At 43.4% G+C, this 26,742-nt stretch overlaps 1 protein-coding gene across 1 annotated transcript in view; it reads right to left on the reverse strand.

Moving 5' to 3' along the window:
• pth2ra (parathyroid hormone 2 receptor a) overlaps positions 1-26,742 on the reverse strand; it is a 408,052-nt gene that overhangs the window by 107,783 nt on the left and 273,527 nt on the right. The window contains exon 7 of the mRNA XM_034186779.1: positions 15,190-15,343. Within this exon, the coding sequence (XP_034042670.1) occupies positions 15,190-15,343 (154 nt within the window). The remainder of the gene's footprint in view (positions 1-15,189; positions 15,344-26,742) is intronic.

A 26,742-nucleotide genomic window follows, 5' to 3' on the forward strand; every position in this document is an offset into this window, starting at 1 on the left:
GCTGGATGGCATCTCCACCTCATGGCCGAGATATCGCTCAATCAAAGAGGTAACGAACTCAGCCAGTTGTTTCATTCAGAGACGTAATACTTTGTTGCTTGTGCTTAGGACACTGAAGACCCTTTTGGACGTGTTTGGATAAGTACACATATTCCTACACTTCAGTGTTGTTTTGTGATTTGAGGTGGAAGTGGTATTTCCACCTCACGTGTTGCTGGGTGCAGCCGCGCCCACACCTGACTGTTTCTGTTCCTCGCCAGCAGTACCGGATCCGACGAGCGGAGGCAGTGGCCACCTGGGAGTTCAGGGACTTGGCGGCTCCAGTATTCCCGGGGTTCGGTGGCAGAGGAAATCGGGTTGGTTCCGGATCGACTTGGACAGACGTCTCCTATCGTCGAGCCTGCCCACACGACACCGCTGTAATTGGACTCAATCTCGAGATTGTAATCTGTTGTGTTTGTTGTGCCTGTTTCACAACAGTAAAAGCAGTGTTATTTGACTCCTCCATTGTCCGTTCATTTGCGCCCCCTGTTGTGGGTCGGTGTTCCTACACTTTCACAACAGGATATCTCGGCCATCGTCATGGATCCCGAGGGGCGTCAACCGGCTGTTGAACGGCCAATGGAAGAACAGGGCGCGCAGGCGTCTGCGGGACGGGTGATCGGTGAGTTGCAGCGGATCCTCACCGCTTTCACGACTCGGTTAGATTTGATGACCGAGCAGAACGTCCTCCTGAACCGCAGGGTGGAGGCTCTCGCCGCGCAGGTGGAAGCGCGCCCTCCGGGCGCCGCTGCGGCTCTCCCTCCCGTCGACCCTGTGCGTAACAGCGACGTTCCACAGGTCGTTCAACGACCCCTCCCACCTTCCCCTGAAGCTTACATAAGCCCCCCAGAGCCGTACGGAGGCTGTGTGGAGACATGCGCGGATTTCCTTATGCAGTGTTCGCTCGTCTTCGCACAGCGTCCCGTCATGTACGCGACTGATGCTAGCAAAGTAGCTTATGTAATAAACCTGCTTTGCGGTGAGGCACGCGCTTGGGCTACAGCGCTCTGGGAGCAGAATTCACGGCTCCTTCTGACGTATGATGGGTTTGTAAGGGAGCTCAGAACCGTGTTCGATCACCCCAATAGAGGAGAAACCGCTTCAACCGTGCTACTGTCAATGAGACAGGGGCGTCGGAGCGCAGCTGCCTATGCAGTCGACTTCCGCATCGCGGCTGCGAGGTCCGGCTGGAATAGCACTGCCCTCCGCGCCGCCTTTGTAAACGGATTGTCTTTGGTTCTTAAGGAGCACCTGGTGGCTAAGGACGAACCGCGGGATTTAGACGGGCTCATCGATCTTGTCATACGGTTAGACAACCGGTTAGAAGAACGTCGGCGGGAACGAGACGAAGGGCGTGGCCGGGCACGCGCCGTCCCTCTCCCTTCCGGGTCCGACCGCGCTCCGCCTTCCCCACGCTCCATGGCCCCTGCGCTCCGTGGGGCCACAGCTCCCCCTGCTGACGAAGCTATGGACACGAGTAGGGCAACATTTAGGGCACCAGATGCACAGAGGAGACGGGCCCACGGAGCTTGTTTTGCTTGTGGCTCGAGAGAGCACCAAGAGAGAGACTGCCCCGAGCGGTTAAACACTAAACGCCCGCCCCTAGAGATTGGGCTAGGGGTGGGTCGAGACATTCACGTGGGACACACCCACATTGCCACACGACTCCCAGTCACAATCCTTTATGAGGATTTAACCCTGAAGGCCCCAGCACTGGTGGACACGGGCTCTGAGGGGAATCTGTTGGACAGCAGATGGGCCAGGGAGATAGGGCTCCCCCTGGTGGCGCTTACCTCGCCTGTACAGGTTCGGGCACTAGATGGCTCCCTACTCCCTCCAATCACGCATAAGACACCACCTGTAACTCTGGTGGTGTCAGGAAATCACCGGGAGGTGATCGAGTTTTTTGTGACTCAGGCCACCTCCCGTGTGGTTTTAGGATTTCCCTGGATGTTGAAGCACAATCCCCGGATTGATTGGCCGTCCGGGGTAGTGGTTCAGTGGAGCGACACCTGCCATCGGGTGTGTCTAGGTTCCTCGGTTCCTCCCGGCTCCCGAGCTAAGGAGGAGGTCAGAGTCCCGCCCAATCTAGGGACGGTGCCGATGGAGTACCACGACCTTGTCGACGTGTTCAACAAGGATCTGGCCCTCACTCTTCCCCCCCACCGTCCGTATGATTGTGCCATTGATTTGGTTCCGGGCAGTGAGTTCCCGTCCAGTAGGCTGTACAACCTCTCACGGCCTGAGAGCGAATCAATGGAGACCTACATCCGGGACTCGTTAGCTGCCGGGTTGATCCGGAATTCCACCTCCCCGATGGGCGCAGGTTTCTTTTTTGTGGGTAAAAAAGAAGGCGGACTTCGTCCATGCATTGATTATAGGGGGCTGAACGAGATCACGGTTCGCAACCGATACCCGTTGCCCCTGTTGGATTCAGTGTTCACACCCCTGCATGGAGCCCAAATTTTCACCAAGCTCGATCTTAGAAACGCGTACCACCTGGTTCGGATCCGGAAGGGAGACGAGTGGAAGACGGCATTTAACACCCCCTTAGGTCACTTTGAGTACCTGGTCATGCCGTTCGGTCTCACAAACGCTCCCGCGACATTCCAAGCGTTGGTTAATGATGTCTTGCGGGATTTCCTGCACCGGTTCGTCTTCGTATATCTAGACGATATACTCATCTTTTCTCCGGACCCTGAGACCCATGTCCAGCATGTACGTCACGTCCTGCAGCGGTTGTTGGAGAACCGGCTGTTTGTGAAGGGCGAGAAGTGTGAGTTTCACCGCACTTCTTTGTCCTTCTTGGGGTTCATTATCTCTTCCAACTCCGTCGCTCCTGATCCGGCCAAGGTTACGGCGGTGAGAGACTGGCCCCAACCCACAAGCCGTAGGAAGTTGCAACAGTTCCTAGGCTTTGCTAATTTCTACAGGAGGTTCATTAAGGGCTATAGCCAGGTAGTTAGCCCCCTGACAGCCCTGACCTCACCAAAAGTCCCCTTCACCTGGTCGGATCGTTGCGAAGCCGCGTTCAAGGAGTTGAAACGGCGCTTCTCGTCTGCACCTGTTTTGGTGCAGCCCGATCCTAGTCGCCAGTTAGTGGTTGAAGTGGACGCCTCGGACTCAGGGATAGGAGCCGTGCTGTCCCAGAGCGGGAAGACCGATAAGGTCCTTCACCCGTGTGCCTATTTTTCCCGCAGGTTGACCCCAGCCGAACGGAACTATGACGTCGGCAATCGAGAGCTCCTTGCGGTGAAAGAGGCTCTTGAGGAGTGGAGACATCTGTTGGAGGGAACGTCCGTGCCATTCACGGTTTTCACTGACCACCGGAACCTGGAGTATATCAGGACCGCCAAGCGACTGAATCCCAGGCAAGCCCGCTGGTCACTGTTCTTCGGCCGTTTTGACTTCCGGATCACCTACCGTCCCGGGACCAAGAATCAAAGATCGGATGTTTTGTCCCTGGTACATGAAGATGAGGTCAAAACGGAGTCGTCGGATCCCCCGGATCCCATCATCCCGGAGTCCGCTATCGTGGCCGCCCTCACCTGGGACGTGGAGAAGACCGTCCGGGAGGCCCTGACACGAGACCCGGACCCCGGAACCGGACCGAAGAACAAACTCTACGTCCCACCAGAGGCTAGGGCTGCCGTCCTGGACTTCTGTCACGGTTCTAGGCTCTCCTGCCATCCTGGGGTGCGTAGGACCGTGGCAGTCGTCCGGCAGCGCTTCTGGTGGGCGTCCCTAGAGGCCGACGTCCGGGGTTACATCCAGGCCTGTACCACCTGCGCCAGGGGCAAGGCCGATCACCGCAAGACCTCGGGTTTGCTACAGCCGCTGCCCGTCCCTCATCGCCCCTGGTCCCACATCGGCCTGGATTTTGTCACGGGTCTCCCGCCGTCCCAGGGAAACACCGTCATCCTCACGATAGTGGACCGATTCTCCAAGGTGGCCCACTTCGTGGCCCTCCCGAAGCTACCAACGGCCCAGGAGACAGCGGACCTCCTAGTCCACCACGTCGTCCGTCTGCATGGGATACCATCAGACACCGTCTCCGATCGCGGTCCCCAGTTCTCCTCACATGTTTGGAGGAGCTTTTGCCAGGAACTGGGGGCCACGGTCAGTCTCTCGTCCGGGTATCACCCCCAGACCAACGGACAAGCAGAACGGGCCAATCAAGAGATGGAGCAGACCTTACGTTGTGTGACAGCCGCGCACCCGGCGGCCTGGAGTACTCATCTGGCCTGGATCGAGTACGCCCACAACAGCCAAGTGTCGTCAGCCACCGGCCTCTCCCTTTTTGAGGTGTGTTTGGGGTATCAGCCCCCATTGTTTCCGGTGGTTGAGGGAGAGGTCGGTGTGCCCTCGGTCCAGGCCCACCTGCGGAAGTGCCGTCGGGTGTGGTGTGCCGCCCGTTCTGCTTTGTTGAAGGCCCGGATGAGGGCGAAGACCCATGCAGACCGGCGGCGGACCCCGGCCCCAACGTATCGCCCCGGGCAGGAGGTGTGGTTGTCCACAAAGGACATCCCCCTACAAGTGGCCTCCCCGAAACTGAAGGAACGATACATAGGACCCTACAAGATCCTCAAAGTCATCAATCCCGCCGCAGTGAGGCTCCAGCTTCCGGCCTCACTGCGGATCCATCCCGTGTTCCACGTCTCAAAGCTCAAACCATATCACACCTCGCCCCTCTGTACTCCCGGTCCGGCACCACCTCCTGCCCGGATCATCGATGGCGAGCCGGCTTGGACGGTGCGCCGGCTTTTGGATGTCCAACGGATGGGCCGGGGTTTTCAATACCTGGTGGACTGGGAGGGGTACGGCCCCGAAGAACGCTCCTGGGTGAAGAAGAGCTTCATCCTGGACCCGGCCCTCCTGGCCGATTTTTACCGCCGCCACCCAGACAAGCCCGGTCGGGCACCAGGAGGCGCCCGTTGAGGGGGGGGTCCTGTTGTGTGGGCCGCTGAAGAGGAGGTACTGCTGGCCCACCACCACCAGAGGGCGCCCTGCCTGGAGTGCGGGCTCCAGGCACCAGAGGGCGCTGCCGCCTGACAGGAGCAGCCAAGGTGACAGCTGTCACCAATCAACTGAGACAGATGTCATCCATCAGCGGAGGGGTATATCAGCTGGATGGCATCTCCACCTCATGGCCGAGATATCGCTCAATCAAAGAGGTAACGAACTCAGCCAGTTGTTTCATTCAGAGACGTAATACTTTGTTGCTTGTGCTTAGGACACTGAAGACCCTTTTGGACGTGTTTGGATAAGTACACATATTCCTACACTTCAGTGTTGTTTTGTGATTTGAGGTGGAGGTGGTATTTCCACCTCACGTGTTGCTGGGTGCAGCCGCGCCCACACCTGACTGTTTCTGTTCCTCGCCAGCAGTACCGGATCCGACGAGCGGAGGCAGTGGCCACCTGGGAGTTCGGGACTTGGCGGCTCCAGTATTCCCGGGGTTCGGTGGCAGAGGAAATCGGGTTGGTTCCGGTTCGACTTGGACAGACGTCTCCTATCGTCGAGCCTGCCCACACGACACCGCTGTAATTGGACTCAATCTCGAGATTGTAATCTGTTGTGTTTGTTGTGCCTGTTTCACAACAGTAAAAGCAGTGTTATTTGACTCCTCCATTGTCCGTTCATTTGCACCCCCTGTTGTGGGTCTGTGTTCCTACACTTTCACAACAGCGCGGACCCGTCCGCACGTCTTTCATTAAAAAAATCTCCTTTAACAGTGGAATATCCGGATAAAATGCTGAAACCGACTTCTTCTGAAACTTCTCTGTTCTCTCACGACGTCCTGGATCAATAGAGCCTGAAATGTGGAGGTTTTAAGCTTGAAACAGGCTGATAACGCTGCCTGAGAGCGCTGAGCGACGTCTCGCACCGTGAAAAGTCCTTAAAGCGACAGAATCACCTCAAAATCTCTCATCAGCTGTTAAAATTTTCACTGAAAACCAGCTTAATTTTTCGAACCATGTCCACTTCGATGTGTCTCACAGGTTTAGAAAAAATTTTGATCAAACAAAGCGCCAGTCTCTCAGCAACTTCTCAGACAAAGGAATTCCGACGAGGGGCTGGACGACTCCTCCCACAAGGAGTGCTCACAGGCGAATGACGTCACCGACAGGCGTGGAAAAACTCACGCATGCGCACGAGGGTGCAAGAATGTCTGACGTACAAACATATGAATGAAATCCATATAGTTTTTGAAAAAAATAAAAAGGACCTATACTTTACGGACAGCCCTCGTACATATATATATATATATATATATATATATATATATATATATATATATATATATATATATATAGTTGCCTATACATACATATACATACATACATATAGAATACAATAGAATAGAATTTATTTCAGCAACAACACAGCAGCATAAAGACAACATATGAAACAAATAAAAAAAAAAACAAAACCAAATTAAACACCGTGTGCCTGAAAAGGGGGTGGGAAGAAGCAAAGCTTATAAATTACCCACCCCTCATACCCCATCCCAAAAGTCCAAGTCCAACATATAATTACACTTATGCTCAGACTCGTATATATACAAATAAGCAAATTAAATACATACATCCACAAATTTATACATCTTTTTTTTTTTATTTATGATTTTCTTTATATCCAGAAATTATTAATTTCTTATAATGTTTCTTAAAACAGACAAAAGAACTACATAATCTAATTTCCACAGGACATTTGTTCCAAATCTTCACCCCTTTAACTGAAACACAAAAACCCTTGACATTAGTACGTACGGGAGGCTTCTTAAAAACCATGCATCCTCGTAAACTGTATTCAGATTTCCTGATCTTGAACAAGCTCTGGACATAAAGTGGCAAGGCCTGGTTATTAGCTTTGTACAAAGTTTGTATGGTGATATAATCCACTAAATCTCTAAATTTCAGTAAATTTAAAGTCATAAACAGAGAATGCGTTGGCTCAAGATAAGGTTTATTACAAATGATTCTGATAGCATGTTTTTGTAAAAGAAATACATGATTGGTATTTGATTTGTAAGTATTACCCCAGAGTTCGATACAATATGTCATATATGGTACAATTAAAGAATAATATAATCTAAGTAGCCCATCCTGGGACAATATGTCCTTGACCCTGTACATGATAGCGATAGATTTTGACATTTTAAATTTTATATAATTTATATGAGGTTTCCAGCTGAGTTTATTGTCAATTATAACACCTAGAAATTTGTTCTCAGTTACTATCTGTATTTCCATATTGTTAATGGTTACACTTTTACATTTAGGCACAAATTTATTTCCAAAAATCATACATTTGGTTTTCCCAAGATGAAGTAACAATTTATTAGCATCAAACCAAGCCTTAAATTTATCCAGTTCGTTTACCACCGTGTCAAGAAGCTGTTCAAGATTATCACCACTGCAAAGGACCTAAGACCGAACCCTGGGGCACCCCACACGTAATTTCCCGAAGTTCGGAATCAATGTTATTGTATTGAACATACTGATACCGACCATGTAAATAACTATTTATCCAGTGATATGCTAATCCTCTGATTCCATATTTCTGTAATTTAGTTAGCAATATTTCATGATTTACAGTGTCAAACGCTTTCTGTAAATCAAAAAAAATACCTACTGTATATTGCTTGTTATCGACTGCAGTCGCTATATTTTCCACGAAATCCATCAATGCATGTGAAGTAGTCCTAGATTTTCTAAATCCATATTGTTCTTCACAGAGTATCTCATACTTTAGTAAGTAATTATCCAGTCTTTTTACAAAAAAATTTTCTAGTATTTTAGAAAATTGGGGTAAAAGTGAAATAGGTCTATAATTTGAAAAAGTGTGTTTGTCACCAGTTTTAAACAAAGGTATTACTTTGGCTATCTTCATCTGTGAAGGGAATTTACCAAAACTTAATGATATATTACAAATATAAGTGAAAGGTTTTACTATACAATCAATGATTTTTTTCAACAAAGCCATATCCAAATTATTGAAGTCCTTTGATTTCTTACTTTTAGAATTCTGCACCAGATCAATTATTTCTTTTTCATTTGTTCCACCAACAAACATTGACACAGATTTATTAAATGTTATCTTATTTTCAAAAAATTTAACGCTCAATGAATCAATATTACTGGCAAGATTTTTACCTACATTGACAAAATATTCATTAAAATGGTCAGCAATAGTCTCATTATCTTCTATCACAGTATTATTGGAAAGAAAAAAAGAAGGATAATCTCTACTATTTTTGTTCTTTTTTATTACTTCATTTAAAATATTCCATGTATTTTTTATATTATTCTTATTTTTAACAAGTAAATCACTATAATATCTTTTCTTACTAAATCTCATAATATGAATTAATTTATTCTTATATATTTTATATTTACTTTCAGCTTCCTTTGATCTCGATTTTATAAATTGTTTATACAGTAAGTTCTTCTTTTTACATGCCCTCTGAAGACCCTTGGTTATCCATGGTTTATTGCTGTATCGGTTAGTATATATCTTGTTAACAAGAGGACAGTGTTTATCATATAACTTATAAATGATAGAAATAAAACCATCATAAGATTCATCAACATAAACATCATTCCAATTCTGGCATAATAAATCCACCCTTAAATTATCAACAGTTATTGGTGTGACATTTCTACTCAATCTATTACAATCCTTTTGAAACACTCGATCATGTGATGCAAAAACAGTAAATACTGGCAGGTGATCACTAATATCATTTACCAGCAATCCCGCACTGAGATTACCAGATATGACATTAGTTAAAATATTGTCAATAAGGGTTGTTGAATTCACAGTTATTCTACTTGGATGAATGATGGTCGGAAATACTCCCAAACAATATAAAGAATTTATAAATGAAGTGGTTTGTGGATGATTGTGAGGATTTAGAAAATCGATATTAAAATCACCACAGATAAATAAATGTGAATTCTTATTTATTTTGTTGTACATTCCCATAATTACTTGTTCAAAAGTATCAATATTTGCTCCGGGAGCTCTGTATAAACAACTAACAACCGTATTTTTTGAATTTATGGATGTAATTTTAACCGTAACACATTCCATGATATTATCAACTGTGAATGACATATTGTGAACTAATTTACAGTTGTAATCAGACCTTACATATAATGCCACACCCCCGCCTCTTCTCTTCTGTCGATTTACCTGAAACAATTGATAACCTTCCAACTGTACAAGATCTTGATTGACATTGGTTAACCATGTTTCTGATATAGCGATCACTGAAAAACTTTTTCTAAATGTATCTAAACAATCATTTATCCTTGAAAAATTCTGAGAAAGACTTCTACTATTAAAATGTATTATTGAAAAATCTCCATCTTTAATTTTATAATCATTAAATTGTTCTTCTGTAAATAATTACATTGTCGCTCGATATTGTCACTAAAAAAAGAATCTGGATCTGATTCAGGTTCAAAATGGCGAGAGGCAGGATGACTATAATTAAATGTTTCCAAACAGAGCTCCTTGGCAGAAATAAACTGATTATTAACCGTGTTCATTATATTATATACAGATTTTCCTCCATCATCACAATCAACCAGTACATTTCTTTATGTATTACTTCACAACTTACATCAGTTAAACTTACTAAGATCATGTTCATCTTTAATCCATAAGGTTTTAGCTTCTTCAGGTGTTCCATTTAATTTAATATAAACTTTACAGTTAAATGTCCATGTAGCCTGTATCTTGTTTTGTTTTCTTAAAAATCGTGCCTGTCTTGCTAAATCTGAATTTTTCTTGGTCAAGTATTCATTTATATATACATTTGTTCCTTTTAAATTCTTGCTTGTTTTAGAATTGCAAACTTCTGTTTCCTGTTTGTAAGCCTCAATAATATGACTTTAGGTTGATTTTGACCTCTCCGCGGTAAAAGGTGACTACTATCGATATCATTAGGGTTTATTAAAATTCCTTTGTCCTTCAAAAGTGAAATCACCTGTTCCTCTACAGAGAGGTTGTCCATTTCAGAGGGCTCCCTTCCTGAAGCCACCGCTCTTGCATAACTTCGAGGCTTAATGTCCAAACCTGTAATGAGAAGGTCATTTGACCTAGTCTGTTGTTCAAGTTCTGCAATTCGATTTTCCATAAGTTTTAATGATTTGTCTTTCTCTTCATTTGCCTACCTCTTCCAGACTTCATTGACTTGGCTGGACAGACACTGTACGATATTTTCAATCGTACTTGGCTCCAGCTCAAACTGTGCAATAAAACCACAGAGTTTAAAAGTTCAGAGCGCATGTTTCATGTTCTCACACTGTACGGCCCGATGCTCTGATGCGATCTGACTGCTCACATTGTATCTTCAAAAACCACACGTCGGGGTCGCGTTTCTTTAAAAAAAAAAAAAAAAAAAAAAAAAAAAATATATTTCATGCCTATCAGCGCGCACAGTGAGTGAAATCAGGTGGGGGGGGAGACTGAACGTATATGCGCGTGCACACACACAGCAGACGGCAACATGATTCACGAGAGGATGGTAAAAAAAGAAAACAAACAGGCGTTGCTACTTACACTGTTGTATAAATAAACTATATTTCATACGGAGTCATACAGCTGTACTCATCTGTCGTAAATCCTGTTGTCTGCTGTGTGTGTGTGCGCATATACGTTCAGTCTCCCCCCACCTGATTCTACTCACTGTGCGCGCTGATAGGCATGAACTTTAATATTTTAGGTTATTGCGAGGGAACGCAATAAAAAAAAAATAAATAAGACTTTACATGAGATCACTGTTTGCTCTCTCCAGTGTTTGCACATGCACAGTCCGCGACATAATCAGCGCGTAGACGCTTGTAGCGCTGCTTCAACAGCGCAGAACCCTCATGAGTCACGACGGCCGACCAAAATATCAAACAGGTTTGATTTTTATTCAACCATATAATTCCCCATCGGGAGGTGGTCGTGAGATGTTAAACACAGCTCGTTACTCCATGTAGACTGCACGATGCTGGACGCACGATTAAGCTGAAACTCGGCGCGATCCAAAAAAAAAAAAAATTCTTGCACGAGTGGAAAAAAAAAAAATCGGCTGAAAAAGGGCCAAAACTCGCACAGTGTAAGCACATAAATGCCACAGCAGAACTCTTATCCCTGTGCGCTGGCGGTTTGTGGGCCGGTTGGATATGAAACTCCCGGGCTGAAAAAAATGTTCCCAGCACGCCCCTGCCCTACATTCTCCTTTCCAACCCCTATTCACCCATCTTTCTGCTCATTTTCTTTTCTTCATTCCAGTTCTGTGCTTTGTGATTACATTTATTTTCCTGCCATTTACTTTTGTTTCACAAACATTTTTCAATTCCCTCTGTGTCCTCTTTTCTTTTCTTTTTTTAATAATACACAAAGTGATTTAATGTGTTTGCTCTGTGCCTGCAAATACTTGGACAAAAATCTTAAAAATCCAATCCACTGTGAAGTGCACATACAACTTTGAAAACAATTAAATCAACTGAAGCAGAAAAGCAAAGATGTGCAGAGCCTTTTAAAGTTGTACACACACACACACACACACACACACACACACACACACACACACACGCTCTGGTTTATAAATCTCATTCATTATCAAAATGTTAATTTGCTTTGAAATATTTCCTTATGTTTCCAGAAGATTGTTTCCCTTTTACCCATTTCTTTAACCGTGGGAAAAGTTTTTTTTTATTAAGAACTCAAAATTTTGAATTGCAAAATTGTAGGATAATGGTATTGTAGAGTTTGAGGTCAACAGATGAACAAATAAAGCAACATGACTGTTCTCTTCTCCACAATGTTAAAACACCACTGACAAGATGATTTGACAATCAGAGCAATACACAGACATTTTTTGACTTCTGGATGTTACATAGCTGACGTAACAGTTTCTTGTTAATGCTGAATTGATTCAAAATACAAACCCAATTCCAATGAAGTTAGCACGTTGTGTGAAATGTAAATTAAAAACAGAATACCATGATTTGCAAATCCCCTTCAACCTATATTCAATTGTATACACCACAAAGACAAGATATTTAATGTTCAAACTGATAGACTTTATTTTTGTGCAAATATTTGCTCATTTTGAAATGGATGCCTGCAACACGTTTCAAAAAAGTTGGGACAGGGGCAAAAAAAAAAGACTGGGAAAGTTGATGAATGCTCGAAGAACACCTGTTTGGAATATTCCTCAGGTGAACAGGTTAACTGGAAACAGGTGAGTGTCATGATTGGTTATAAAAGGAGCATCCCCAAAAGGCTCAGCCATTCACAAGCAAAGATGGGGTGAGGATAACCACTTTGTGAACAACTGAGTTAAAAAAAAAATAGTCCAACAGTTTAAAAACAATGTTTCTCAATGTTCAATTGCAAGGATTTTAGGGATTCCATCATCTACAGTCCATAATATAATCAGAAGAACTTTGAGTGCCCATGACCACCGATCCGTCAGACGGCACTGTGTTAAAAACCAACATCATTGTGTAAAGGATCTTACCATGTGGGCTCAGGAACACTTCAGAAAACCATTGTCAGTTAACACAGTTTGTCGATACATCTACAAGTTAAAACTCAATCATGCAAAGCAAAAGCCATACATCAACAACATCCAGAAATGCTGCTGCCTTCTCTGGGCCTGAGCTCATTTGAAATGGACAGACGCAAAGTGGAAAATTGTGCTGTGGTCTGATGAGTCCATGTTTCGAAATTGTTTTTGGAAATCATGGATGCCATGTCCTCTGGACAAAAGAGGAAAAAGACCATCCAGATTGTTACCAGCGCAAAGTTCAAAAGCCAGCATCTGTGATCGTATGGTGGTGTGTTAGTGCACATGGCATAGGCAACTTACATATCTGTGATGGCACCATCAATGCAGAAAGGTGAAATGCTGAAAAGCAAAAGAGTGCAGGCACTAGACTGGCCTGCCTGCACTCCAGACCTGTCGCCCATTGAAAATGTGTGGCCCATTATGAAAAGCAAAAAATACGATAGAGACCCTGGACTGGTGAACAACTGAAGTTGTACATCAAACAAGAATGGGAACGAACTCGACCTGCAAAGCTTCAAAAATTAGTGTCCTCAGTTCCCAAACACTGATTGACTGTTAGAAGGAAAGGTGATGTAACACAATGGTAAACATACCACTGTCCCAGCTTTTTTGAAACGTGTTGCAGACATCCATTTCAAAATGAGCAAATATTTGCACAAAATTGGAATTGTGGTTGTAAGTAAAAATTTGTTTAAAAATGGGCTCCAAATAACTCCACTAAAACAGCAATTGTAAAGCCACCTTGACACTTGCACAGATTTGATCCCCGCACTGGCACGCAATCTGGTGGACAGAAATTAAGTCAAGACATTCAGTGACTGGGAAATGTTCATATCTCAAGAAAACTGGCTGTAAAAGTGATGATTTAATCCTTATATTTAAAATAAACTGCTCATGTAGCAACATTTTTGGAATGTGTTGCAGGCTTTAAATGTGGGAATGGATGTGTACTAAATTAAATGAAGCTGACCACAGAAAACATGAAATATCTTTGGATCACATCATCTGCAATGAAACAGAAGTCAAAATAAATGTATGGAGCCCTGCAGTTTAAAAAAAAAATGGGGGGGGGATTGTCTTCACAGCAAAAGCAACAAATCGAACCACAAAACCAGAACTGCAAAATAAGGCTGTGGTTTAATCTTATTTTGATTTTTTTTTTTATGACTGAAGTCTGTAAAAATGTTAAGCCCCTGTCACACATAGCCAGAATGTGCAAGAAGCAGGGCAACACGGCAAAAATGGTCATAATCTGGATGTAGTCAGGAGGAAAAGCAGCGTGGTTAGCCATGTCTGAACGCAGACAGACTGCCTCGTGCAAACCTGTTAGATTGCATCCAAAGCCTATGTAGATGACACAAACTGCTGTCAGATGGCCATAAAAGGGGCTGAAGACTGCCCAATGTTCAAATGTCTGGATGGCAAACACCGGACGGAGTGGGAGGCAGCGCTCTGCACAGGACCTGTACTGGACTTTAAAGAACAACCAAGGGATGAACAGTCTCATGCCATATATGTCCATCCATGTGGTTACCCCCTCCCATTCAATCACTCCTTTGCTTGTCCTCTTTTTCCCCAGGCTCACTAACTTTACGTGCGTGTCATGAGGAAATGATTTCTCAGTGTGTGTGTTTTCATAATAAGCCGCTACGTGAGCTGATTTCTGGCTGGATTATCACATGGGATTTATTTATGGCGTTGTTTACAGCATTCCACCACAGGCTGTGTTCCTGGATCCTAATGCACTGCAAAATACTCCTGGAGGTGAGATTCATGTTTCATATGCTGTCATGGCGAAACAGTTCCACGTCATATGTCCGACAGAATTAAATGTGATCAAGCAATAATTGCAGTGAGATCCGTTCAGCTCTGAGCCTCTGATGTCATGTGTGACAGAGTGCGAACCTGCCCGCCAGCTGCCGTGGTGTCACAGATCTGATGGGCACAATATTTTACATTATTTATGTCACCCACGGGGAGAAATATTTTCTGTACTGTAATGTATATTATGGATATAACAGCCTGTCCACATCTATAGCACTGTGTGACACATTGACCCGCACTGGATGTGGTTCTTTCAGTTTGTTCATGTTGTGTTCACATCTTCGGCACATGGATGGCTGCGTGACATACAGATCAACGGTTCCTTTGCATTGGTGGTGGTTTGGCATTATAAGTGGCATCTGCAGGTCATACTGCAGGTTTTGCCATGCCTAGTCCATCTCGAGGGTCCTTCATACGCACTGAAATCGTTTCAGATCCTGTTTGTCACCTTCAGAATATGTAAATTGCGATCAGATGGTTCTCAGAAAGCCGTCGAATAGGTGTCCCATCCCGATGATGCCCGGAGGGTTCTGAACATGTGCATTACACTCTGGGCCACCGGACAATTTTCAACAACTGTGTGCACTCTCGCAGATGGTTGTGAGAATGCTTTGGAACCGAAACCCGACACTTTTTGGATGTGTGCCGATTTGTCCTGACACCACTCTAGCTATGTGTGACGGGGGTATTAGGAGTATGAAATGTTCACTAACTCGAGCCATAAGGTGTGGTATTCTGCTTACCCCATCCAACAAACGTCAAACACCAGAGGTATTTGGAGTCTGACCGGAAGGCCATGAAGATGAGACTGTGAAGGTAGAGTCCTTCTACCAGGATCCAGTAGTAGTTAGTGGCCAAAAAGTAGATGAAGAGCAGTACTATCAGCTTGCAGCCGATCTGATAATGAAACATGAGTACAGTCAGTCCATGGCGAATGATGCACAGACCATATTTTCTGAAAGCAACTTCTGATCTGAAATAGACAGCACTTTAGAATGAAATATCACATTCTCACACACACACACCTGATGTACAGGTGCTGCTATGCAAGGAGCTCACTACACGCTAACAAATTGGGGAATAGGAACTTTATTCAAGGGTATACCTTTGTGAGTGGAATGAAAATTAGACAAGTGCTGCTATTTCAGTTTTCCATCTCACATCTTGTGAAACATCACTTTCCTGATACTTTGAGTTGCAACGATTCACCAGCCTTCCAATTTGATTTGATTTCAAGTGTTTGGACACAATGTGTTTGCAAAGAAGAAGAATGTCCTATATAGCCCACCAGCCAAGTGGTGCCGGTGCTTATCCGAGGATACTGTAGTGTGAAGAGGATGACAATCTACAACATGCCGTGGATGAGACGCCACTCTGCCCCAAGCAACAGCCAGCACCCACTTTTAGCTTGGTGAAGTGAGACAATGCAGATGAAGTGTCTTCTTTAAGAACAGAGAGGCAGCTTCACCAGGAATTGAACCCAAGTCTATATATTGTTAGACCAACTCTAGCTCACTGCAACTTAATTCAAATCAACTCTGCATGAATTTTTATTACTTATAAAGTGTAAAAATAAGCATTTTGAAAGGTTTTGGAACAATATAATTTAAGAGTCGATATTAATATGTACAAAATATACTAGTGAAAGAATATAGAAAATGTGACCATGAAAATAAAAGACAGTTGCAGCAAAATAATTACAACCCCAATTCCAGTGAAGTTGGGACATTGTGTAAAATGTAAATAAAAACAGAATACAATGATTTGCAAATCCTCTTCAACCTATATTCAATTGAATACACCACAAAGACAAGACATTTAATGTTCAAACTGATAAACTTTGTTTTGGTGCAAATATTTGTTCATCAACTCAATCAACTTAGACCAGCTATGCTGTACGTGCAGCACCAATATAGATAATTTGTAAGCATTAAAACTATAGATATCATGGGCTAAATCAGGAGTCTAGGAACGATTTCTGGAGCTGATGGTAAGCAATTAATAAGAGAGATTGAATTGTGTAGAGAACATGTATTGAACAAAGTTTAAAAAAAAAATAGGTAAATCGGTGTTCAGTCTAAGGAGATGGGGAGGGGACAGAGGACAAGCTGCGGCAGCCTCCTACCAAACCAGTAAGGAGGTTGCAGATATTGTAAGTTCCTCTGGCTCCTAGCCGTTTGTTCAGTAGCTCGCCACCCTTCCAACCCTAACAGGGTCACCTGGCCTGCATTAAATAAACAGGACCAGTAAGAGTTCAAGGTAAGGCTAATTAGCTAGCTTAATCTTACAATTCACTTCCTGTTCCTGTGTACAAAACTAAATCAAATGAATAAGATAAGACTTTACTGATCTCAAAGTGGAGAAATTCACGCTATGTCAGCTCTTAATAAACAAGATGTGTGAGTAGAAGAAAATGTGCATCAAACAGCATGTGCAAAGATAACACTATGTACCACAATTTTTGTTCCTGGCTTCCAAGTGTTATATTTCAACTGCTTATGTCTAAACTCTATGGAAAAATGACTACATTCAGCACAAACTTTGATTTTATTTTTACGTTCTAGAAAGTTCTAAAAGTTTCTTGAAATTTCTAGATAATTCTGGAAACTTCTAGACAGTTCTAGCAGTTAAAGAATATTCTAGAGGACTACTCAGTCGTGAAGGCGAATCGAGAATATTCTTGAAACAGACAAATTTCAAATATCATTGTCCTGATCACAGAAGCAAGTTTCTGTGGAATAACAGCTATTTTCTATTATTTAAGGCATAACAGGTTAGGAAAACACACTTTGTACCCAGGCACAAAACAAAATAAAAATTTGTTACATAGTGTAATCAATAATACTTGTAACAATACAATAAAATAAGAAAAATGAGGTAGAGATAGCATACATATAGTGTTCAGAATAATACGTAGTAGTGCTATGTGACTAAAAACATTATCCAGGTTTTGAGTATATTTCTTATTGTACATGGGAAACAAGGTACCAGTAGATTCAGTAGATTCTCACAAATCCAACAAGACCAAGCATTCATGATATGCACACTCTTAAGCTATGAAATTGGGCTATTAGAAAAAAAAAAATAGAAAAGGGGTATTCACCATAATAGTAATGTGGCCATTCAGTCACCGAGTTTGTCAATTTTGTGGAACAAACAGGTGTGAATCAGGTGTCCCCTATTTAAGATGAAGCCAGCACCTGTTGAACATGCTTTTCTCTTTGAAAGCCTGAGGAAAATGGGACGTTCAAGACATTGTTCAGAAGAACAGCTAGTTTGATTAAAAAGTTCATTGGAGAGTGGAAAACGTATATGCAGGTGCAAAAAATTATAGGCTGTTCATCTCAATGATCTCCAATGCTTTAAAATGATCAGTTGATCAGCTTTGATCAGTTGACTTCCTGTTCCGGAGCACAGCGTGTGTTCTGCTGTATCTGTTAGCTGTTTTGAAACTGAGCTGTTTGAGTTCTTTGATTAACAGTCTTTTTCAAGACTTTTTTACTTTTTTACTTTTTTTACTTTTTCACCGTGCTCCAACGCCTAAGGAAGACCTCTAACGGTCGAAGCATCGCGACGGAGCTCTTTTATCAGCTGGCCTTCATCAGCGTTGGCAGGCTAACTAGCTTGCTAACGCTTTCGTTTTTATTTTTGTTTTATTTTTTAGCACTGTTGTCGTGCTGCTCCACAGCTTGCTAGTGGATTTTTATTTTATTTTTAGCACTGTTGTCGTGTGTTACCTGTGCTGCTCCACAGCCTGTCAGTGGATTTTTATTTTATTTTTTAGCACTGTTGTCGTGCGTTACCTGTGCTGCTCCACAGCCTGTTCAGTGGATTTTTATTTTATTTTTTAGCACTGTTGTCCGTGTGTTACCTGTGCTGCTCCACAGCTGTTCAGTGGATTTTTATTTTATTTTTTAGCACTGTTGTCGTGCTGTTACCTGTGCTGCTCCACAGCCTGTTCAGTGGATTTTTATTTTATTTTTTAGCACTGTTGTCGTGTCGTTACCTGTGCTGCTCCACAGCCTGTTCAGTGGATTTTTATTTTATTTTTTAGCACTGTTGTCGTGTGTTACCTGTGCTGCTCCACAGCCTGTCCAGTGGATTTTTATTTTATTTTTAGCACTGTTGTCGTGCGTTACCTGTGCTGCTCCACAGCCTGTCCAGTGGATTTTTATTTATTTTTGCACTGTTGTCGTGTGTTACCTGTGCTGCTCCACAGCCTGTCCAGTGGATTTTATTTTATTTTTTAGCACTGTTGTCGTGTGTTACCTGTGCTGCTCCACAGCCTGTCCAGTGGATTTTTATTTTATTTTTAGCACTGTTGTCGTGTGTTACCTGTGCTGCTCCACAGCCTGTTCAGTGGATTTTTATTTTATTTTTTGCACTGTTGTCGTGTGTTACCTGTGCTGTTCCACCGCCTGTCTAGTGATTTTTATTTTATTTTTGGCACTGTTGTCGTGCGTTACCTGCGCTGCTCCACAGCCTGTTCAGGGATTTTTATTTTATTTTTTAGCACTGTTGTCGTGCTTACCTGCGCTGCTCCACAGCCTGTTCAGTGATTTTTGTTTGTTTTTTGGCACTGTTGTCGTGCGTTACCTGTGCTGCTCCACAGCCTGTTCAGTGGATTTTTATTTTAGTTTTTAGCACTGTTGTCGTGTGTTACCTGTGCTGCTCCACAGCCTGTCCAGTGGATTTTATTTTATTTTAGCACTGTTGTTCGTGCGTTACCTGTGCTGCTCCACAGCCTTCCAGTGGATTTTTATTTTATTTTAGCACTGTTGTCGTGTGTTACCTGTGCTGCTCCACAGCCTGTCCAGTGGATTTTATTTTATTTTTAGCACTGTGGTGTCGTGCTTTACCTGTGCTGCTCCACAGCCTGTTCAGTGGATTTTTATTTTATTTTTTAGCACTGTTGTCGTGTGTTACCTTGTGCTGCTCCACAGCCTGTCAGTGGATTTTTATTTTATTTTTTAGCCACTGTTGTCGTGTGTTACCTGTGCTGCTCCACAGCCTGTCAGTGGATTTTTATTTTATTTTTAGCGCTGTTGTCGTGTGTTACCTGTGCTGCTCCACAGCCTTTCAGTGGATTTTTATTTTATTTTAGCCTGTTGTCGTGCGTTTACCTGTGCTGCTCCACAGCCTGTTCATGTGGATTTTTTATTTTATTTTTAGCACTGTTGTCGTGCTGTTACCTGTGCTGCTTCCACAGCCTGTCCAGTGGATTTTATTTTATTTTTTAGGCACTGTTGTCGTGTGTTACCTGCGCTGCTCCACAGCCTGTCAGTGGATTTTATTTATTTTTTAGCACTGTTTGTCGTGTGTTACCTGCGCTGCTCCACAGCCTGTCAGTGGATTTTTATGTATTTTTTAGCACTGTTGTCGTGCGTTCCTGTGCTGTTCCACAGCCTGTCCAGTGGATTTTTATTTTATTTTTTAGCACTGTTGTCGTGTGTTACCTGCGCTGCTCCACAGCCTGTTCAGTGGATTTTTATTTTATTTTTTAGCACTGTTGTCGTGTGTTACCTGCGCTGCTCCACAGCCTGTTCAGTGGATTTTTATTTTATTTTTTAGCACTGTTGTCGTGTGTTACCTGTGCTGCTCCACAGCCTGTTCAGTGGATTTTTATTTTATTTTTTAGCACTGTTGTCGTGCTGTTACCTGTGCTGCTCCACAGCCTGTTCAGTGGATTTTATTTTATTTTTAGCACTGTTGTCGGTGTTTACCTGTGCTGCTCCACAGCCTGTCCAGTGGATTTTATTTTATTTTTTAGCACTGTTGTCGTGTGTTACCTGTGCTGCTCCACAGCCTGTTCAGTGGATTTTTATTTTATTTTTTAGCACTGTTGTCGTGTGTTACCTGTGCTGCTTCCACAGCCTGTTCAGTGGATTTTTATTTTATTTTAGCGCTGTTGTCGTGCGTTGCCTGTGCTGCTCCACAGCTGTTCAGTGGATTTTTATTTTATTTTTTAGCACTGTTGTCGTGCGTTACTGTGCTGGTTCCACAGCCTGTCCAGTGGATTTTTATTTTTATTTTTTGGCACTGTTGTCGTGTGGTTACCGCGCTGCTCCACAGCCTGTTCAGTGGATTTTTTATTTTTTTTTTAGCACTGTTGTCGTGTGTTACCTGTGCTGCTCCACAGCCTGTTCAGTGGATTTTTATTTTATTTTTTAGCACTGTTGTCGTGTGTTACCTGCGCTGCTCCCAGCCTGTTCGTGGATTTTTGTTTTTGTTTTTTGGCACTGTTGTCGTGCGTTACCTGTGCTGCTCCACAGCCTGTCAGTGGATTTTATTTTATTTTTTAGCCACTGTTGTCGTGTGTTACCTGTGCTGCTCCACAGCCTGTCCAGTGGATTTTTATTTTATTTTTTAGCACTGTTGTCGTGTGTTACTCTGTGCTGCTCCACAGCTGTTCAGTGGATTTTATTTTATTTTTTAGCACTGTTGTCGTGTGTTACCTGTGCTGCTCCACAGCCTGTTCAGTGGATTTTTATTTTATTTTTTAGCACTGTTGTCGTGTGTTACCTGGCTGCTCCACAGCCTGTTCAGTGGATTTTTATTTTATTTTAGCGCTGTTGTCGTGCGTTGCCTGTGCTGTCCACAGCCTGTCCAGTGGATTTTTATTTTATTTTTGCACTGTTGTCGTGTGTTACCTGTGCTGTTCCACAGCCTGTCCAGTGGATTTTTATTTATTTTTAGCGCTGTTGTCGTGCGTTGCCTGTGCTGTTCCACAGCCTGTCCAGTGGTATTTTTATTTTATTTTTTGGCACTGTTGTCGTGTGTTACCTGTGCTGCTTCCACAGCCTGTCCAGTGGATTTTTATTTATTTTTTAGCGCTGTTGTCGTGCGTTGCCTGTGCTGCTCACAGCCGTCCAGTGGGATTTTGATTTTTATTTTATTTTTTTTTAGCACTGTTGTCGTGTGTTACCTGTGCTGCTCCACAGCCTGTCTAGTGGATTTTATTTTATTTTTTACCATGTTGTCGTGTGTTACCTGTGCTGCTCACAGCCTGTTCAGTGGATTTTTATTTATTTTTAGCACTGTTGTCATGTGTACCTGTGCTGCTCCACCGCCTGTTCAGTGGATATTTTATTTTATTTTTAGCACTGTTGTCGTGTGTTACCTGTGCTGCTCCACAGCTGTCCAGTGGATTTTTATTTATTTTAGAGTCAGAGCTCTATTGAGCTGAGTATTCCATTAACTTTAACTAGTAATGACTTCATGACTTTTGCTAACAAAATTTTGACTATTAGAGAAAAAATTACTCATAACCATCCCAAAGATGTATCGTTATCTTTGGCTGCTTTCAGTGATGCCGGTATTTGGTTAGACTCTTTCTCTCCGTGTTCTGTCTGAGTTATTTTCATTAGTTACTTCATCCAAACCATCAACATGCTTATTAGACCCCATTCCTGCCAGGCTGCTCAAGGAAGTCCTACCATTATTTAATTCAATCTTAAATATGATCAATCTATCTTTGTTAGTTGGCTATGTACCACAGGCCTTTAAGGTGGCAGTAATTAAACCATTACTTAAAAAGCCATCACTTGACCCAGCTATCTTAGCTAATTATAGGCCAATCTCCAACCTTCCTTTTCTCTCAAAGATTCTTGAGAGGGTAGTTGTAAAACAGCTAACTGATCACCTGCAGAGGAATGGTCTATTTGAAGAGTTTCAGTCAGGTTTTAGAATTCATCATAGTACAGAAACAGCATTAGTGAAGGTTAAATGATCTTCTTATGGCTTCGGACAGTGGACTTATCTCTGTGCTTGTTCTGTTGGACCTCAGTGCTGCTTTTGATACTGTTGACCATAAAATTTTATTACAGAGATTAGAGCATGTCATAGGTATTAAAGGCATTGCGCTGCGGTGGTTTGAATCATATTTGTCTAATAGATTACAGTTTGTTCATGTAATGGGGAATCTTCTTCACAGACTAAAGTTAATTATGGAGTTCCACAAGGTTCTGTGCTAGGACCAATTTTATTCACTTTATACATGCTTCCCTTGGGCAGTATTATTAGACGGTATTGCTTAAATTTTCATTGTTACGCAGATGATACCCAGCTTTATCTATCCATGAAGCCAGAGGATACGCACCAATTAGCTAAACTGCAGGATTGTCTTACAGACATAAAGACATGGATGACCTCTAATTTCCTGCTTTTAAACTCAGATAAAACTGAAGTTATTGTACTTGGCCCCACAAATCTTAGAAGCATGGTGTCTAACCAGATCGTTACTCTGGATGGCATTTCCCTGATCTCTAGTAATACTGTGAGAAATCTTGGAGTTATTTTTGATCAGGATATGTCATTCAAAGCGCATAAACAAATATGTAGGACTGCCTTTTTGCATTTACGCAATATCTCTAAAATCAGAAAGGTCTTGTCTCAGAGTGATGCTGAAAAACTAATTCATGCATTTATTTCCTCTAGGCTGGACTATTGTAATTCATTATTATCAGGTTGTCCTAAAAGTTCCCTAAAAAGCCTTCAGTTGGTTCAGAATGCTGCAGCTAGAGTACTGACGGGGACTAGCAGGAGAGAGCATATCTCACCCGTGTTGGCCTCCCTTCATTGGCTTCCTGTTAATGCTAGAATAGAATTTAAAATTCTTCTTCACTTATAAGGTTTTGAATAATCAGGTCCCATCTTATCTTAGGGACCTCGTAGTACCATATTACCCCATTAGAGCGCTTCGCTCTCAGACTGCGGGCTTACTTGTAGTTCCTAGGGTTTGTAAGAGTAGAATGGGAGGCAGAGCCTTCAGCTTTCAGGCTCCTCTCCTGTGGAACCAGCTCCCAATTCAGATCAGGGAGACAGATACCCTCTACTTTTAAGATTAGGCTTAAAACTTTCCTTTTCGCTAAGGCTTATAGTTAGGGCTGGATCGGGTGACCCTGGACCATCCCTTGGTTATGTTGCTTTAGACGTAGACTGTGTTTCATAATTATTGTATGGCCTTGCCTTGCAATGTGGAGCGCCTTGGGGCAACTGTTTGTTGTGATTTGGCGCTATACAAGAAAAAAGTTGATTGATTGATTGATTGATTTAAAATGGAAAAAAAAAAAAAAAACAGACGCGTGGAAGAAAATGGAAAACAACCATCAAGATGGATAGAAGAATAACCAGAATGGCAAAGGCTCACCCACTGATCAGCTCCAGGATGATCAAAGACAGTCTGGAGTTACCTGTAAGTGCTGTGACAGTTAGAAGATGCCTGTGTGAAGCTAATTTATTTGCAAGAATCCCCCGCAAAGTCCCTCTGTTAAATAAAAGACATGTGCAGAAGAGGTTACAATTTGCCAAAGAACACATCAACTGGCCTAAAGAGAAATGGAGGAATATTTTGTGGACTGATGAGAGTAAAAGTGTTCTTTTTGGGTCCAAGGGGCGCAGACAGTTTGTGAGATGACCCCCAAACTCTGAATTCAAGCCACAGTTCACAGTGAAGACAGTGAAGCATGGTGGTGCAAGCATCATGATATGGGCATGTTTCTCCTATGGTGTTGGGCCTATATATCGCATACCAGGTATCATGGATCAGTTTGGATATGTTAAAATGCTTAAAGAGGTCATGCCCTTGAAATGGGTGTTTCAACAGGACAATGACCCCAAGCACACTAGTAAATGAGCAAAATCTTGGTTCCAAACCAACAAAATTAACCCTAATTGTAAACAAGTTGTTATTGCACATGATTTGTAGACAGATATTATTGCACGTGATTTGTGGACATATTGCATATGGTTATTTCAAAGTATTATTGTACAGTCTGACAGCAACAGGGATGAACGACCTGCGGTATTGTTCCTTCTTGCACTGAGGGTGCCTCAGTCTGTCACTGAAGGAGCTACTCAGCTTCACTACAGTCCGGTGCAGAGGGTGAGAGGAGTTGTCCATGATGGATTTGAACTTGGCTAACACCCTCCTCTCAGCTACCTCCTCCAAAGAGTCCAGCCCAGGGCAGAGCTGGACTTTCTGACCAGCTTGTTCAGTCTCTTTCTCTCCCGCTATGTGCTGCCTGGGACCCAACACATGACAGCATAGAGGAGAGCAGAGGCTACAACAGAGTCATAGAAAGTCTTAAACAGAGGCCTGCTCACGCCAAAGGATCTCAGTCTCCTCAGGAGGTGGAGGAGACTCTGGCCTTTCTTGTACAGGGTGTCAGTGTTATGAGTCCAGTCCAGTTTGTTGTTGAGGTGAACATCCAGGTATTTGAAACTGTCCACGGTCTCTATGTCTCCCCCTGGATGTTCAGGTGGTGATTTCCTCCTGAAGTAGATCACCATCTCCGTCTTGCTGGTGTTAAGACACAAGTGGTTGTGCTCACACCATTTCACAAAGTCTGTGATGACCGACCGGTAGTCCAGCTTGTTCCCCTCAGACACACGACACAATGGCAGAGTCAGAGAACTTCTGGAGATGGTAGCTGTCCGTGGTGTGGGTGAAGTACGAGGTGTAAAGGTTGAAGAGGAAAAGGCAAGAGGACGATGCCCTGGGGGCCCCAGTGCTGCACCTTACCACCTCAGACTGACAGCATCACGGCCGCATGTACTGTGGACAGTCAGTGGTCCAGGTGGTGAGATGTCCATCCACACCTGTGTCCTCCAGCTTCCCCCACAGCATCGCCGGTCTGATGGTGTTGAAAGCACTGGAAAATTTAAAGAACATGACACTCACAGTGCTCCCGCCGGTCTCCAGGTGGGTGAGCGCCCGCTGCAGCAGGTAGACGACAGCATCATCTACCCCAATTTTGGGCCTGTAGGTGAACTGCAGTGGGTCCAGGATGTCGCTCACCATGGTGCTGAGGTGAGACAAGATGAGCCGCTCCATGGTCTTCATGAGGTGGGAGGTCAGGGCAACTAGTCTGTAGTGGGCTGGTTCCTTGGCCTGTGGTTCTACAGGGTGGGGGGCAGATGTGCTTCAAACTATACAATTCACAGGGCTGCCCCAGCAAAATACAGACATTAGCACTTCTGTGGGTATATGAACCCATAACATATTAGCAATAGCCGCTAATGCTAATCCATCAGTGTCGACATTAGCATGCTAACAACACTCACCAATTCTATCACAGTTCAGTGCACAGAAAACTACACAGCTCCAGCCTCCCGGATAGTTATCTGAACAATATAAATTGCACAGCAACATAGAAGTGCATAAGAAAGCAAAGAGAGTGAAAGTAAGAATTGTTTGTACAACCCCAATTCCAGTGAATTAAGACATTGTGTGAAATGTGAATAAAATCCTCTTCAACCTATATTCAATTGAATACACAACAAAGACAACATATTTAATGTTCAAACTGAAAAACTGTTTTTGTGCAAATATTTGCTCATTTTGAAATGGATGCCTGCAACACATTTCAAAAAAGCTGGGACATTGGTATGTTTATCACTGTTACATCAACTTTCCTTCTTACAATACTCAATAAGCATTTGGGAACTGAGGACACTAACTGTTGAAGCTTTGTAGGGGTAATTCTTTCCCATTCTTGCTTGATATACAACTTCAGTTGTATAACAGTCCGGGGTCTCCGTTGTCAGATTTTGCGCTTCATAACGCGCCACACATTTTCAATGGGTGACAGGTCTGGACTGCAGGCAGGCCAGTCTAGTACCTGCACTCATATCACCCGCAGGCTTATACTATAATCACTCCATACAATCTGGTTGGATGAACACTACCCTGTGACTCGAGTCACATGATGGTGATGCATTCAAGGGCTAGGAGAGTGTGTGAAAATACTAAAAAACCCACAATAAACAGATTTTACCCTGTATTATACCCTTCCTCCCCTTAAATCCATGCACGTCCTGTTGCATCTTATTACACAATATGGACAGACAAAGTGTCAGGATGGGTTCTCGTAGCACCCTACAGACTGAAGTAAGGCTTGATTTGTCAGCTGATGGGAATTCAGGACTAGCCAAAATGGGTAAACCTTTGGCTAGGATTTTGGGTAAGTCTTCTTCCACAGGCTCCTCTTCAACAACAGACGCAAGCGCCTCTTCAACACCGGACTCAGATACAAGTGACTCCTGTTCTACTGTTGACTCTGAAGATTTTTCTCTCTCCAAATCTGACAGAATTTCATAAGCTGGTTCACATGCAAGTCAGGACACTGGAACAGGAAATTTCCCCACATCACATTTTCGAGGACTGTGAGTTCTCTCCACTCTGAACTTCACTGATTGTGGGACCAGATAGGTAGGAGCTCATCCTCTTTGCTCTCTGTGGAATCATCTAGTGTTTCCTGGTTTGTTGATGTGTCTGAGGTCTGGTAATTCGTACA

The sequence above is a fragment of the Thalassophryne amazonica genome, chromosome 14, assembly GCF_902500255.1.
Source record: "Thalassophryne amazonica chromosome 14, fThaAma1.1, whole genome shotgun sequence".
Lineage (NCBI taxonomy): Eukaryota > Metazoa > Chordata > Actinopteri > Batrachoidiformes > Batrachoididae > Thalassophryne > Thalassophryne amazonica.